Genomic DNA, 17,383 nt, shown 5'->3' on the forward strand with positions numbered 1-17,383 from the left:
ATACTAAAAAAACAATAAAATTGACATTTAATTAAATGTTAAAATTTAAAAAGATAGAATTACTTACAAAAATTGATAAAAACCATCGGTAAATCAGAACATGGATGCTGTGACCACAAAACTTCAAGAAATATAACTTGTTGTGCTGATATGAGTAAGATTTTTTTTGGGGGGGGAGGGGGGCTAGTTGTTTGCAGATGGGGAGAGTTGGGATTAGGAAGAAGAAGGAGAAATAGGGGAGGAGAGGGTCAGCAGAGCTGACATGTACATATATTAACTCTTTCCGACGGTTTCACCGAAGGACACTCCGTCGGTGATTCTGACGGACACATAGACACGTCACCATACGGATCTGCCATTTCAAATCCCTCGGTGAGTCCGTCGGCAATTTAAACGGCGAACCGGTCACGTCACTGTACGGGCTGTCGTTTTGAATCCGTCAGAAAAAAATAACCCGCCAAAACCTCCACGTTAGCGACCCGCCTTTTTTTTTAATTCAAAAAATTTTCCGTCCGTAATTCAGTCGGTAACTACCGACGGAAAATTTTCGTCAGTAGTTACCGACTGAATTACAGACGGAAAAGTGTCTATCGGTAATTTCGACCTCAAATTACCAACAGAAATATTCCGTCTGTAAATCCGTAGGTATTTAGCGAATTTCTGGTAGTGAAGCTCCGAAAAATGCAAAGTATACCTCGCCGACTATTCATAAAGAGATTTTGCATATTCTTGCGAACAAAGTGAGGAAAAACATTTGTGAAGAAGTTAGAGATGCAAAGTTTTGTATTTTGGTTGACGAAACCAAAGATGCATCAAATAAAGAATAAATGGCTATTGTTTTGAGATTTGTTGACATTCAGGGTTTTGTACGAGAGCATTTTTTTTTAACAAAGATGCATCAAATAAAGAACAAGTTTTTTTTATATATATATTTTGTGTTATGTATTTGAATTAAAACTTTATTGTTAACGTGATAAATTTATATATTTGAGTGAGTGATTAATCTTCAAAAATAATTTATGTATTTATATCATAACCGAGGGAAAAATTCCTAGCTCCGCCCCTGCATATAGACAGAAACAGACAGTCCTCCACAGTACCAACACCCCACCACCGATGGCCTCCACTAAAAGAGAAACCCAAAGCACACGTTCCTTTCTATAATATTCAAGATCACCAAGTGAGAGGTACTGGGAATTTAAGAAACATTTCAAAAACCGTGTCTCGTAATTACCTTTACAATTAATGCCTCACTCTTCAAAAACCTTGTCTTGTTACCTTTCAAAAGCCTATATATAGGGTTACCACTTCAAGCATTTCCAGTCAACAAAACATACTGGTTTCTCATATAGCGAGTTACACGCATAAACATACAGATACATTGAGCCGTGAGAGTATAATCTGGAAATGGCAAGTCCAAGAGTGTTAGGGACTGCTTTCCTGGTCTTGCTTATTGTAGACCTCACCCTTGCTGCTAGGACACTGCAGGCAATCAGTGGAGGTGGAGGTGGAGGGCAGGGAGGAGGTGGTGGTGGTGGTTCTGGATCAGGACTTGGGTCAGGTTATGGTTCTGGGTCTGGATCCGGGAGCGGTGAAGGATATGGTGCTGGTGGTCGTGGAGGAGGTGGAGGTGGAGGTGGAGGCAGAGGTGGAGGTGGTGGCAATGGTGGAGGCAATGGGTCAGGGTCTGGCTATGGGTCTGGTAGCGGCTCAGGCTATGGTTCTGGTAGTGGGATAGGTGGCGGCAGTGGAGGTGGTGTTGGTGGCGGCAGTGGAGGTGGTGGTGGTGGCGGTCAAGGCTCTGGATCTGGAAGCGGGTCAGGCTATGGAAGCGGAAGCGGAAGCGGAAGCGGATGGGGAGGAGGAGGAGGAGGAGGTGGTGGGGGTGGGGGAGGTGGTGGGGGTGGGGGTTGAGGATCCTGCTCTGGCTCAGGTTATGGTAGCGGGTCTGGTTATGGGGAGCACTGACCCATTGGTCAAAATAAAGTATGAGAAGAATAGGTAAAAGCTTGCCATGAACACAGAGGTTACCGTTTCTTTTGTATTCTGAAATAAAATTATGGGAGCTCACACATGCAAGCATGTAGTATGTTGGCGAGCAATTACAACTGACTGTGCATGCATGTCTATATATAAATCTCTTAATAAAATCACTTTTTAGAGTACAATTTACTCTAAAAGTATATTTTATAGATAATCTCTCCGCAAACCTTAGTAAAAAGTGAACATATCATTTCCATGTAAACAGGATTTCATCACAAAAAAGAACTTCAAATAAAATTAAAAGAAATGAGCTTGAACTTTTGAAAATTGAAAAATTCTCTCACAACCCAAGACTTGCAGTACTGTTGACTTTGCATGCAGTAGAAGGACCATGTCACAAGTGAAAATAACTTACGACTGCCAAAAAGAATACCTATGTAAAAGTCTGACCTGGTCAGTGGAGTTCAGTCATTTTCGGTATTGAAAACTACTTACCTCTCTCTACCAAAATGTCACGCAGAGTTTTTGATGCCTCGCCAATGGCGGCCAAAAGGCCTTTAGAAGCCGCAAAGTGAATTTTATATCCAAAGGACCACCAGTAGGTCTGCTCAACAAATATTCTGAAAATATATAATTTCAAGAAAACTATATATTGGCATTAATTTGCTATTAAAATTATGGGAGAAAAAGAGAGAGAGAGGACACAACTACTCTAGTAATTAGTAAAGATAATTCAGAATAGCAGATCTTACGTAGACTTATTAAAGTATGGCATCAAATTAAGGAAGTGATAATATGTGCATGCATGGAAATGATATATTGATAAGGGTTCTTAGAGTTAGAAGTGAAGAGAGAATGCTAGACCCAAAATCTGAGGCTGATGCTAACAACATTTTGAGGGCTATAATTCCTGCTTGTGACCCAGCTAGAGCAGGTAAAGCTCAAAACAAAAATGCTTTTCCTTCTCTTGTTATTCATGTCTGCTAGTCACTTTGTTTTCCCAACTTTGATTGTTTTGTGTGTTCTAGTCTTTTGAGCGTAGGCCAAAGATGAGATTCCTCAACATGTGGAGTGATTTCATGTTTAAAGAAAAAATATTATTAGAACTCATTTTGACAACGTTGTTCTTTGATTTGTTTTCTTATTATAAATCTCACATTGTTTTTCATAAAAAATCAACTAATAACCTTTTCTCATCATTTGTTCTACACTTAAAAGCTTTCCAGGATGGTATCATAGGCAGAAATCCGAGTTCATTTGGACCTCTAATTAAACCTGCAAAATCGAGCCGAAATTCTATTTGCAGCAGGATTCTCTGCTTTCACACTACATATTCAAACGGACATATCTTGAGTCTCAGATATCAAAATTATGCGATTGATTCAAAAGCCCAAAATCATCTACACATTCACGAATACAACTTAATTTTATAAATGATGTCAGGTCAGATAAAATCGTTTTGAAGGCAAAAATCTGGGCACAAGCTGAAGGACAAGATTGGTCTCCTGGTCTGATAAAGAAACTAATGGTGACGAGCATTCCAATATAGCTGAGAGTCTGACATAGAAATGATAGGCCTTAGAATGTAAGAAAGGTGCAAATCAAGGCTCTAACATTCTATGAATGATAGAATATAGCTGGAATGACCGGATATTGCAAGAAACCAAGTCAGAAACAAAGTCTAAGTTGCAGTAGAGTATAAATTACAAAAAAGTTGTGACAACAGCATAATCAGTTTTCAAAATAAAGTCTGAGGGATTTAACCAACCTTAATAGATAGATTAAGAAAAAGAATTAAGTAATATTAAGGACTTCTAATTAGGATAAGAATCCTAACAAAAGATAGCAGCTGAGGGAGGGAATAAAAGAAGCAAATCATGACAGAAACAAATCTCTTCTTCTTCTCTGCAACATTCTTTTCTCTCTGTTTTTTGTTAATTTTCCAGCATCTATGAACTAAACTTTGGCTTTCGGTTAAAGGGAAATAGACACCATCTCCATTATTAAGTTGTAAGAAGTAACATTATCATTGTAATTCTTTCACACTACAACATTTAACAGTTTTACTGACGGAACTATTTCGTCGGTGTAAGATTACCACTTCGTCGGTAAAATCTTTACCGACTAATTTCCCGATAGAAAACGTCCGTCGACATAGTGTTCGTCAGTAATTCCAAGTTCTGTCACTAATTTTGTCAGTAAAAAATAAATAAATAACCGATGGTTTTATAGACGAAAAATGCGCGCAAAAAAAAAAAACAATTCCCGCTGGAAATATACCGATGGAATAATTCTGTCTGTATTTCCAGTGGTAAATCACCGACGGAATATGTCCATCGGTATACACGTCGGTGATGGTGGTATATGTAGTAAATATTTTTCAACTCTCTGTAAAATACCGACGGACTATGTCCATCTAGAAATTCGTCGGTTGTGATTTAAAAAAAATTAAAAATTATTTAGAATAAATAATATAAAATTATATAAATTAATAGTAAAAAAACCAATCATGCAAATAAAATTGTATGAAACATCAAAAATATAAAAATAAAGTTAAATAATATTCATCCAAATATTCATTACAAATTTAATGTGTTTCCAAAAAAAAAATTAAACTAGAACAATGGTGGAGCTGAAGGAGGAGGTTGGTCGTTCCCGGGACCAAACGGCCAAAAAGAGGGGCACACATGTATCACCCATATGTGATCTCATGTCCATGACCATTTGGCGGAGTTGTTCATAATCCGCCGAGAGTCGCTCGTATTTTTCGGTGAGATGAGCCATATATTGCTGCAAGGCCACGAACTTCGTAGATTAGGTGCACGATACTGATTGGGAGCTCCAAACGGTTGAGACACCACGGGCCGCCCGCAAGTTCTCGATCGTAATGTTGGAGATCCCATACACCCGATTTTTATCGGGTCCACCAGATGATCCTACCTCCATCCATAAATTCGGATCGAAATCCGGATGGGTCGAAGGATCATCCCCATGTCTCTCCCTCAACTGTCTATTATAGGTCTCCTGAAAATTAAAAAAGAAATCATCATATTCAATTCAAGAAAATAATAACTTACGAGATAAAATGGTTGAACGAACATACCACGAAGTGTTGAGCGCGGTTGTCAACAAACTGTTGCACGCCCTTGTGGTGGTCTTCACTCCGCATGTGCATCTCTACAAACAGCTCCATTGGGCTCGGCTCACGTCCAAGAGACGTAGCCTGTAAGAAAAAAAATGTTGCAAGTTAAATATATTTATAAGTAACAACAAATTAATTAATGATATATTTCATTTAAATTAATCATACCATCTGTTTCGCATGTGCAACAAACCGAACCGAGCTGCCGGTGTGTGTGGTTTCCGTTGTAAAGGCACACCACCTCTATGCTGTGAAACCACGCTGGAAGAGGCAACATCACGAGTCGGCGCAAGTGCCTCTTCTTGATCAGCACCTATGGACAAGTCATCCTCGCTGCTAGAAGAACTAGCTACAACCATATGCCCACGATGTGCTGTTGATTTCATTCTACGCATCTACACAAATTTATACGAATAATTACATAATTAAAATTGATTATTAAAAAAAATTCGGAAGCACCTCTCAAATACTGGAGACTACCCAAAGTTTTCAAACCTGTAAATATTGACAATAGCCACAAACCAATTGACTCCATTGAAAAATCTTATATATAACCTAACATCTATACAAATTTAACAATAAAATAAAGGGAAAAAAATAACATTTAATTTTATCTATTCAACTAACATCTATAGAAATTCATCAATAACAATAAAAATTATTGGAAATAATTAAATACATATCATGCAATAATAGAGTAAAATTGAGATAAAATAATTAAATTTAATCCTATATAATCAATTACCATTTACAAGGTAAATTCAACAATAACAATTAAAATTGAACAAAGTATTCAATTATTATGGCAATACAAATAATAAAATATATTGAACAAATTAAAAAAAAAAACTATAGACTTTAGAATGAAAAATACTCACCTTAATTGTGTGTTTATTTCAAGACTTTATCTACATACAATACAATACAAAAAAAAAAACACAACAAAAATATATTATTAATAAAACAAAGAAAAAATGAGAAAAATAAAATCATTAAGCATATTAAAGAAAATAACTTAAATTTTCACAATAGATGAGAGAAAAAAAAGATGAGATGAAATGTAAGGGGAGAGAAATGAACTGAAGGGGCAGTCGCTGAGATTTATATTGCAGTTTTGCCGATGACATCACTAACAGACTATTTAAATAATATTATTTTTAATTACTTCATCAATGAATTTTCAAAAGTCCGTTAGTAAATTTTGAATTTTGCACTAAAATTTTTAAATGACCCTCCAGAATTTTCACAGTCCGTCGGTATATACACGCGGTCAGAGATGCATTAATACCTACGCTTTAGAATTTGCAGAGTCCGTCGATAATTGTGAACTGCACTGGCATAGAACACAACAGTCCCACCCTCTGAGGAATGTCGACGGACTGTATCCGTCTGTAGAGACATCAATGATTATGGCATGTGTAGTAAATATTTTGCAACTCTCGGTAAAATACCGATGGACTGTATCCGTCAGTAGAAATGTTGGTGATTGTGCACTCTGCATGACAAATTATGTTTGTATTGCCTATTTATCCTCCTGTAATGTAACATTCCCATATCCGGGATAAAGCAACGATCTCATGGTAGCTGATAAACAGAGTGAGTAAATTATATATATATATATATATATATATTCATGGTATTTGCATTAAAGTCTATTGAAATTTCAACGGAGTATCCCCTATACCGGGAGGTCCTAAGTTATCGACATACGACCTGTTTACACTTCTAATATACCGCATTTCCAACTCAATTCAGCCCAATCATCCTGGGTCTCAATCCCACAAACAACACCATTCATATCAACCACAATGTTGATGATATACATTGTACAACAATTATCATTATGGATGGTTAAAGATATAAACATGCTTAATGGAACATAGTTATACAAACTACCGAATTAAATTCATCTATTCAAGTTTAAACATCAATTATACAAATTAAGTTAAATAAAGGTTGTAATATTACCAAATACAAGGGTATACTCCCTAGAACCTAAATTACAAAAAAAAGAACCTAAGCTAGAATCTACTCCTGTCGTGCATGCGATGGTCCTGAAAATAAAATACATATTATTGAAATATGAAAATCACAATAATATAGCAATACAAATATCCGGCAATTTAAAAAGGCAACATACATTCATATTTTATTCACTTCTCCCTTTTGGTTCTTATTGGAGACTTTTTCTCCTTCAACTACTAAAAACCATTTCCTCTTCTATTATCAACCTCCATTCAAGATCTCATAAAACCACCCATGATTATTTCCGCTTAACACATTACCGATACCCATTTCACTGTTATCATCATCATCCTGTAGGAGTCGATGCAAGGTGATCCCCTTACCCGGGATCCTGACATACACTAAATATATGCTAGTCAATACATCTCGATCCCCTTACCCGGGATCCTAACATACACTAAATATATGCTAGTCAATACATGGTGATCCCCTTACCCGGGATCCTACCATACACTAAATGTATGCTAGTTAATACATGGTGATCCCCTTACCCGGGATCCTACCATACACTAAATGTATGCTAGTCAAATACATGGTGATCCCCTTACCCGGGATCCTAACATACACTAAATGTATGCTAATTCACGCCCCAAATCACACTTCTTATATTTTCTTTATCAATTATAATTTCATCACTTGGCAATTCAAAGAACAACCGTTCACCTTGAATACACATACATCAAGAATACTATCCAAATATCGGCATTATTACGCAAACTTTCCTCCTTTCTCCTAATATCCAACATTCGGTAATTCACATCTCACATCAATAACTTATTAAATCATAGAATTAAACTAGAAAGTATAGGTGTGGATCACCTACCTGCAATAAAAGCTCTACTCGTGCTCCCCTGCTGCTGCTGTTGCACCACGCCTATGGTCCCTCCTGCAATTCATAGGTTTATCTCATAAATTTTCCTCATTAAAGGATATGTTTTATAATATCCATATCAACAACCAATAAGTCTTTCTTTCAGTCATTTCTTAGTATTTTATGTTTTTTCTCATTTCACTTATTATTATTGTCGTTCTTTGTCCAATCCTAGTTATCATTCCTTTCTTTATATTTGGACTGTCACTGTCCAACTGTTACTGCCTCGTTTTTGAACTGTTACTGTCTGACCTCTCCTCAGATTTTTAACTATATCTGGAGTTATAGAACTACGATTCAGGCAAAATTTATGTCGTTGGAAAGCTAAGACATGAGGCTACAAGTTCTATGATTTAAGGAGAACCCAATTCTGCCTCTAAGATAGTCAAAATCGCTCATCAACAAACACTTAGACTGTTACTGTCTGTTTTTTTGAACTGTTACTGTCTGACCTCTCCTCAAAGTTTTAAATATATCTAGAGTTATAGAACTCCGATTTAAGCAAAATTTATGTCTTTGGAAAGCTAAGACATGAGGCTACAAGTTATATGTTTCAAGAGAACCTAGTTCTGCCTCTAAGATAGTCAAAATCGCTCATCAAGAAACACTTGGACTGTTACTTTCCGTTTTTTTGAACTGTTACTGTCTGACCTCTCCTCAGATTTTTAAGTATATCTGGAGTTATAGAACTCTGATTCAAGCAAAATTTATGTCGTTGGAAAGCTAAGACATGAGGCTACAAGTTCTATGTTTAAAGAGAACCCAGTTCTGCCTCTAAGATAGTCAAAATCGCTCATCAACAAACACTTGGACTGTTACTATCTGTTTTTTTGAACTGTTACTGTCTAACCTCTCCTCAAATGTTTAACTATATCTAGAGTTATAGAACTCCGATTCAAGCAAAATTTGTTTCGTTGGAAAGCTAAGACATGAGGCTACAAGTTCTATGATTTAAGGAGAATCCAGTTCTGCCTCTAAGATAGTCAAAATCGTTCATCAACAAACACTTGGACTGTTACTATCTGTTTTTTTGAACTATTACTGTCTGACCTCTCCTCATATTTTTAACTATATCTGGAGTTATAGAACTCAAATCTATAATTTAACATCCAGGCATCAATTCATAATCGACTTTAAAACAACTCATAAGACCATGTTTAGAATATCTTACCCGATATGAATCAAGGTCTCGATCTTTCTAATGACAGCCGACCCTCCCCTCTTCTCTTCTTATTCAAATTTTTTCTTGTTAATCCCTTGCCTACCGTGTTTATCTTTACCTATAACCCTTAATCTTGGATGGGTTCTTGAAATTTGGTGTTTCTCTCTTGATCTGTAGAAATAGATACCAAAACTCCCTCTCTTCTTTCTACACGATAGTTGCAGATCTGTTTTTGGTAAGAAGAGTAGTATTTATGCTCTATAATTATTCTTATTTGCATTTAGACCCTATTTTCTTTAAATGTATTCATTTTGCCCCCATTTCTTTTTAGTTTAGTTTATTTTCTTTAATTTAATCCAACCCTCAACATTTTCGAGTTGATTTATATTGTCTCGAAATATTTTGTCCATAAACTTATATCAAAAAATTTCTAAATTCCCGTTTTTATTTAACCATATGCATGAATTTCTTCACTTTTATTTCTGTAGTTAGTTTGCAATCTAAGCAACCTTTATTTTTCCTCGGGGTTTACATGTAAACACTTAAATTACAAATTGCCCGCACATAACAATAACCACAATGAACATTATAAAATAAATATTTTGTGTTATAAAATATCATCCATAATATTACATTATAAAAAAATGCTTTACACTTTCGTGTTCTGATTAGTCAGAATTTTCTTCTTTTTCTTCTTTATCAATTGAATCGTCATCGGCTCCATCACAATCTTCAATGTGGATATCATCATCATCATCATCTTCATCGACATTTGCTTATCCGCTAGAGCTCAGAACAACATTCAACTCCTCTGCATCAACAAGACTATCATCGAAAACATGAAAATTTTAATTTTATTCTAAGTCAATCGAAGGAGCAACTCGATATGGTTCAACCAACTCACTAACTTGAAAGACTTCATATCGCACACTTGTGTCTTCGTTCTCATCTTGAACAACCTCTACACGACCCTTGGGTTTCATTTTTAAAATGGGTAACCAATCAACTCTTGATCAATCCTTTCTAAAGGAAGGGGTATATGTGTAATAAACTTGTTGACATTGCTTTGCGAAAACAAAGACATCGTTTACGTTGCGAAGTCTAGCTTTTAAGTTGATTTCGATCAGACTATAGTGAGGATCTACTCTGATTCCTCTGTCAGTGGTGTCATACCAATAGCATTTGAATAAAAACACTCTATTCTGCTCGCTATGATATTGCAATTCGACGACCTCTTCTAATTTACCATAGTAGTCAACTTCAAACTCATTACAAGTCGATCCCTTAACACAAACACCGCTATTGTATGCCCTTTTTCCATGCCCGTATTCTTTAATATGAAACACATATCCATTGACAAAATACTCGTTGTAGCACTTAACTTTTCTTTCAGGGCCCAGGCTTAGTGAAGACAATGAAATAGCAGCACTCCTTCCTATTTGATAAACATTGTATATCATGTACAACAATGAATAGTAAATAAGAATTCTCTAATGACATACAGTAACTTTGCAAGAGATAATGAGTTTGTGATAGTACTTACATGTGTTTTGAACCACGTCGCAAATTGTTCATCTTGTAATCGAAAGATTTGGGATTTGGTCAGCTATGAGTTATTGGATAGTAAATATTGTCGATGTTGCCTACAAGGTTTTCAAAATTATATGAGTTTATGATATTACAATATATAAATAGTACATTTTTAACAAAGTTTAAGTAGTACATATACTTATTGAATAAAAGGTCTTAACTCATCATAGTTAAATAGAACATAATTATGTGTTTGTCTGAACTCTATTTCAGACAAATATCTTTCCCTTACGACATTTTTAGGTGTGGGATGTTCAGGATTGAAGAATATTGACAAGTTCCCACTGGAAGGCACTGTACATATACTACCATCATCATGTCGTGGAACACGATTGATTCTCGTTCTCAAATGAGATTCGAAATAGTACGAGATAAATGTTAATTTTGAATCATAACTCTAGATTTTTGTTCATCCTTGGTGACATGAATAACCTCTCCAGTCTAGGTGTGATTAGGAAGTATCTATGTTTTTTATATGTCACGAGAGTCTTTCCCCTGCCAGTTCTGGGTTTGTAACGGGAATGCCCACATGTCATGCACTCGGTCAGCTCAGCATTTTCAAGGTAGTATAACATGCAAAAGTTAGGGCACATGTCAATTTTCTGGTATCCTAAACTGAGGGGTTTCATCATGGACTTTGCAGCATAGAATTTCTTTTTCAGCCTATTCCCTTCAGGTAAAATGCTTCTCGCCCATTCGATAATTTTGTCATAACCACCCTCACTCAACTCATGATCTGATTTGATGGTGAACACTTGTGCTATGGCCGATAATTTATTGTGCTTCGTACAGCCATCCCATAAATGGTTCGTTAGAATCTTTTAACAGATCAAAAAACCTTGTTGCGTCTGCATTAGGCTCTTCTTCTATGATTGGACATTGACTGACATTGCCTTGATTCATTCTCATTGCATCCATAACCATATTCTTGTAAGGATTATTATTGTCATTTGGAACTCCATGCACGTTGCTAGCACTAGAAGTTGACCCAACCACCCTTTCTACTATGCTCTCATTACGAACAAATAGTTCTTCATGTGCATACCAACACAGGTAATTGATTAGTACTTAAAAGTGCATTCTCATTAAGGCTTTATATCATCGTATTGCACTAAAGTATCGTTAAATTCCCTAACTAAAGCATGTTTTATAATAACAAGTCTAATAATATAATATATCTTTAATTTATGGTAAATGCTTGTTTTGAATGCAGGTATATCTCACAATTCAAAGGATTGATTGCTGTGATTAACAATTGAAAGTGAAGAGACAAAAAGAGGATTAGGCTAAGAGAAGAGATGCTGGTTCAATTCCAAACTGGAACACTATTCGGTTATTTGATCATAACTGGAGTTGTAGAACTCGGATTTAGGTCCACTTTATATGGATGGAAAGATAAGACATAGACCTAAAACTTTCATGAAGGGTCCAAAACTCAATTCTGCCATTTTCAAGTTCAAATATTAGCAACAACGGAGAAGTCGGAACCTGTCCTGCAGCTCAAACACTGTTCGGTTTTCAGCTCATATCTTGAGTTCTAGAAGTCCAAATGAGCTCTGGTTTTTTTTGTTGGAAAGCTGAGACAATTGCCCACAGCTTTCATGGAACAAAGGGCTCAAATTCTGATGTTAGCAATGACGTTTTGGCCAGCCAACAATATCAAAAATCTGCCAACAATTTCAAGAACCAACAGCCAATAATGTCAAAAACCAGCCACCAAATCAATGGTTGGCCACCAACTATTTTCTTAGTCCACCAATCAATAGTTCTGAATCTTAGCCTATAAAAGGAGGCATTTGCCATGTATTTAGATATATTATTTTTCAGATCAAAATCATGTTCTTGTTTTCTCTCTTTATATCTTTGTAATGTTCAAGTTTTCTTTCATGTTATATTAATCTCTTGTTTATGCTTTTTCATTTCCTTTCCTATAATTAGTTAACTTATATCATGTTTATGTTCTTATGTTGTTTATTTATGTTTTTCTTCTTCATTATGTTTAGCTAAGTTAATTATGTCAAGGTGAAAAGGTTTTACTAATGGTGTTAGAATATGTATAATATAAACTCAACATGGACTTTAATGTTTATATTCAAGAAAAATTGTTATTAGCATGTCTTATCTTTTTATCTTAATAATCCTTAATACCTTGCTTGTTAAATGGTTAATCTAGATTTGTGTTGTATAACACTTGGTACATCAAATGCTTGATCCTTCATAGTTTTCGGCCGACATCGTTGTTATGATAGGAACTTGATTTGTTGTTAACATAAGCTAGCAACATGAATGCCTGATGATATTTATAAGTATGGTGTTACTTAGACAAGATAATTAATATGATCATGTTAATACTTTATAATGAGCCATTAATGATAAATCATCCGATTAGAACCTCCTTTGTGTGTGGTTTCTAGTTGAGTAATAAAAAGAGTTTATATTATATTTATTTGAAATACCATTAGTGAATTCTCTAACCTTGACATTTGTTTTTATCATTGTTTAATCCTTACATTAATCTCCCATCTCAAAGTTCTCATTAATTTCTTCCTCTTCTTCTTTTTATTATTATTATTATTACTACTACTACTACTACTACTACTACTATTAATATTATTATTACTATTATTATTATTATTATTATTATTATTATTTACATTCTTGTTATATGTTATGTACGTTAAGTATGCTCTGTGTTTGATCAAGGATCCTGACATTGTTGGTCTTGCCTTATTCATTCACATCAGAAATCTGTTTATATTATATAATATATCTCTTTGATCTTTTCATAAAATCAGTATATAGGCTGGAAACCTGTGACCCGATCTTTTAGATCATTCTCAGGTATAACAACGCCACGTACTGAGTATTATTATTATTATTATTATTATTATTATTGTTATTATTGTTGTTGTTGTTGTTGTTGCATTGTTATTTATAATTTATACAATTAACCTCTCTGTGGTTCGACCCCGGTCTTGCCGGGTTATTTATTACTTCGACACTCCTGCACTTGGGAGAAGACATCAATCTTTTGGTCGTGTCAAGTTTTTGGCGCCGTTGCCGGGGAGGTAAGTATTGTATCAATTTTATATTTCTTTTATTTTCTTTTGTTTTTTACTTTTATTTGTTTTTCTAATTTTGTTCCTTTTCTTTTTCTTTTTATTTTTCTTTTCTTTTCTTTTGCACTTGCATGAGAGTTTGGACACGTACATTAAGTGGTAGACTTTCTAGGAAATCCTCATTTTCTTTACAAAACATGGCCGAAGAAGATAACCAGTCAATTCATAATGAGAATAATGAGAATAATCATGTGAGAACACTTAGAGATCACATGAATCCAACAAGAACAAGTGCACCATCATGTATAGTTTTTCCTCCTGATGCTTCTCATTTTAATTTTAAGCCAAGTATTATTCAACTTTTACCCACTTTTCATGGCTTAGAATTAGAAAATCCATATTTGCATTTAAGAGAATTTGAAGAAGTTTGTAACACCTATAATGACTTAAATTGTAGCATGAACACCATCAGATTAAAGCTTTTTCCTTTTTCATTAAAAGATAAAGCTAAAACATGGCTACAAAATATTAGGTCAGGATCCATTCGTGCTTGGGATGAAATGCAACAACAATTTTTAAAGAAGTTTTTTCCATCTCACAGAACAAACTCTTTCAAAAGACAAATCACCACTTTCACTCAAAAACCAGGAGAAACATTTTACAAGTGTTGGGATAGATATAAAGACTTGCTTAATACCTGTCCTCATCATGGTTTTGAAACATGGAGATTGGTCTCACAATTTTATGAAGGGTTAACACCTAAAGATAGACAAATGGTGGAATTGATGTGCAATGGAACTTTTGAAGATAAAGACCCTGATGAAGCAATGGAGTACCTAGACTTGCTAGCTGAAAATGCTCAAAATTGGGACACCACAGGTACGTGTGAGGCACCAGGTAAAACTCAACCTCATACATCTAATGGAGGCATGTACAACCTTAGGGAAGATCATGACCTCCAAGCCAAATTTGCATCTTTAGCTAGAAAAGTTGAGGCACTAGAATTAAAAAGGAGTGGTCAAATAAAATCTGTTCAAGAAATTATGTGTCAAATTTGTGAAACTAATGAACACTCAACCAATGATTGTCCAACTTTGCCTTCTTTTAAGGAGTGTCTCCATGAACAAGCCAATGCTTTAAATAGTTTCCAAAGGCCAAGTCATAACCCATACTCGCAAACGTACAACCCTGGTTGGAGAAATCATCCAAATTTCAGTTGGAAGAGTGGTAACAATAATGCACAAACTTCACAGCCACCATTTCAAGCACAACATAATTTTCAAAATTCTCATGGATATGCACCTCCTTATATTCCCCCTCCTAGAAGAAATCTTGAGGAAACACTGCATGCATTCATTGAAAAGCAAGAGACAATCAACTCTCAAAATGCTCAAACCATGACAGATCTAAAAGATACTCTTGCAAAGTTCACATCTGCTCTTAGTTTTCAGGAGAAAGGTAAGTTTCCATCTCAACCCCAGCAAAATCCCAAAGGGCAATACAATTCAAGTGCAAGTGGTTCCGAAAGCCAACATATGGATCAAGTCAAATCAGTCACAACTCTCCGCAGTGGTAAGGTTATTGAAAAACCCGTTCTTGAACCTTGTGAGAAAGAAGATGAGTTAGTCTCTGAGGGTAAGGAAAGGGTTGAACCTGAACACTGCAAGGAGGAGACTGATTCCCCACCAGCACTTCCATTTCCTCATGCCATGACCAAACAAAGGAAAGTCAATCATAATTCTGAAATCTTTGAAACTTTCAAACAGGTAAGGATCAATATACCTTTGTTAGATGCTATTAAACAGGTACCGTCTTATGCTAAATTTTTGAAAGATCTGTGCACTGTGAAGAGAAAACTGAATGTGAAAAAGAAAGCCGTTTTAGCCGAACAAGTAAGTGCCATTCTTCAGAATGATAATGCTTTGAAATATAAAGACCCTGGTTGTCCTACAATTTCTTGCTTTATTGGAGAACATAAAATTGATAGAGCTTTACTTGATCTTGGAGCTAGTGTGAATTTACTTCCATATTCGGTTTTTCAAAGTCTCAATCTAGGTGAGTTAAAACCTACTTCTGTAACTCTTTTACTTGCCGATAGATCTGTAAAAGTGCCTAGAGGAATAGTTGAAGATGTGTTAGTACAAGTTGATAAATTCATCTTTCCTGTGGATTTTATTGTCTTGGATACACAACCTGTTGAAGCATGCAATTCAATTCCTGTTATTTTAGGACGTCCATTTCTTGCAACTTCTAATGCATTGATTAATTGTAGGAATGGAGTGATGAAGTTATCTTTTGGAAACATGACATTGGAGATGAATGTTTTTAACATTTGCAAGCAACCTGGAGATGATAATGATTTACAGGAAGTAGATTTTATTGAAAAATTAATTTGTGATCAATTTGAAAACACTTCCAGTGAAACTGAGTTTAATGAATCTGATGATTTGCAAATGGTTTATTTTCAGGAAGAATCAAAGGCAAATAGTTGGAGACTAAAAATTGAGGAATTGCCACCACGATCAATTGAGTCCATACCTTCAAGTGTTCAACCACCAAAACCCGATTTGAAGCCATTACCATTTAATCTCAAATACTCATTTTTGGGAGAAAATGAAACTTTTCCGGTAATAATTTCTTCCAAACTTAATGTTCATCAAGAAGGTAAGTTATTACAAACTCTGAAAACGCACAAAAATGCATTAGGATGGACCATAGCTGACATAAAAGGAATTAGTCCTTTGATTTGCACACACAAGATTTATTTAGAGGAAAATGCTAAACCCTCTAGAGAAATGCAACGAAGGCTTAATCCTAATATGAAAGAAGTAGTGAGAAATGAAGTCATTAAGCTTCTAGATAATGGAATCATTTATCCTATTTCTGACAGCAAATGGGTAAGTCCTACCCAAGTTGTACCTAAAAAGTCTGGAGTTACTGTGATAACAAATGAGAAGAATGAGTTAATTCCAACTAGGACTATTACTGGTTGGCGCATGTGCATTGACTATAGAAAACTTAATTCAATGACTAGAAAAGATCATTTTCCTTTACCTTTCATGGATCAAATTCTAGAAAGAGTTGCAGGTCATGAATTTTATTGTTTTCTAGATGGCTATTCAGGTTATAACCAAATTGAAATTGCATTTGAAGATCAAGAGAAAACTACTTTCACATGTCCATTTGGTACATTTGCATACCGAAGGATGCCTTTTGGATTATGTAATGCACCAGCCACGTTTCAAAGATGCATGCTTAGCATATTCAGTGATATGGTTGAACGTTTTCTTGAGATTTTTATGGATGATTTTTCTGTTTTTGGTGATTCATTTGATGATTGTTTAACTAACTTGGAAAAGGTTTTGAACAGGTGTGAAGAGAAGAATCTTGTGCTAAATTGGGAAAAATGTCATTTTATGGTAACAAACGGCATTGTACTTGGTCACATTGTTTCATCAATAGGAATTGAGGTTGACAAATCTAAAATCGAGTTAATTGCTAACTTGCCAACACCAAAATCTGTTAAAAACGTTAGATCATTCTTAGGACAT

General features: G+C 35.2%; 1 protein-coding gene and 1 pseudogene across 1 annotated transcript in view; one reads left to right on the top strand and one right to left on the bottom strand.

Moving 5' to 3' along the window:
• Positions 1-1,294: 1,294 nt before the first annotated feature.
• Positions 1,295-17,383, top strand: part of LOC18094883 (putative glycine-rich cell wall structural protein 1) — a 56,947-nt gene continuing 40,858 nt past the window's right edge. The window contains exon 1 of the mRNA XM_052452200.1: positions 1,295-1,624. Coding sequence (XP_052308160.1) covers positions 1,408-1,624 — 217 coding nt within the window. The 5' untranslated portion in view covers positions 1,295-1,407. The remainder of the gene's footprint in view (positions 1,625-17,383) is intronic.
• On the bottom strand, positions 14,437-14,547 carry LOC112326324 (small nucleolar RNA R71; annotated as a pseudogene).

Source organism: Populus trichocarpa, chromosome 1 (assembly GCF_000002775.5).
Source record: "Populus trichocarpa isolate Nisqually-1 chromosome 1, P.trichocarpa_v4.1, whole genome shotgun sequence".
Taxonomy (NCBI): Eukaryota; Viridiplantae; Streptophyta; class Magnoliopsida; order Malpighiales; family Salicaceae; genus Populus; species Populus trichocarpa.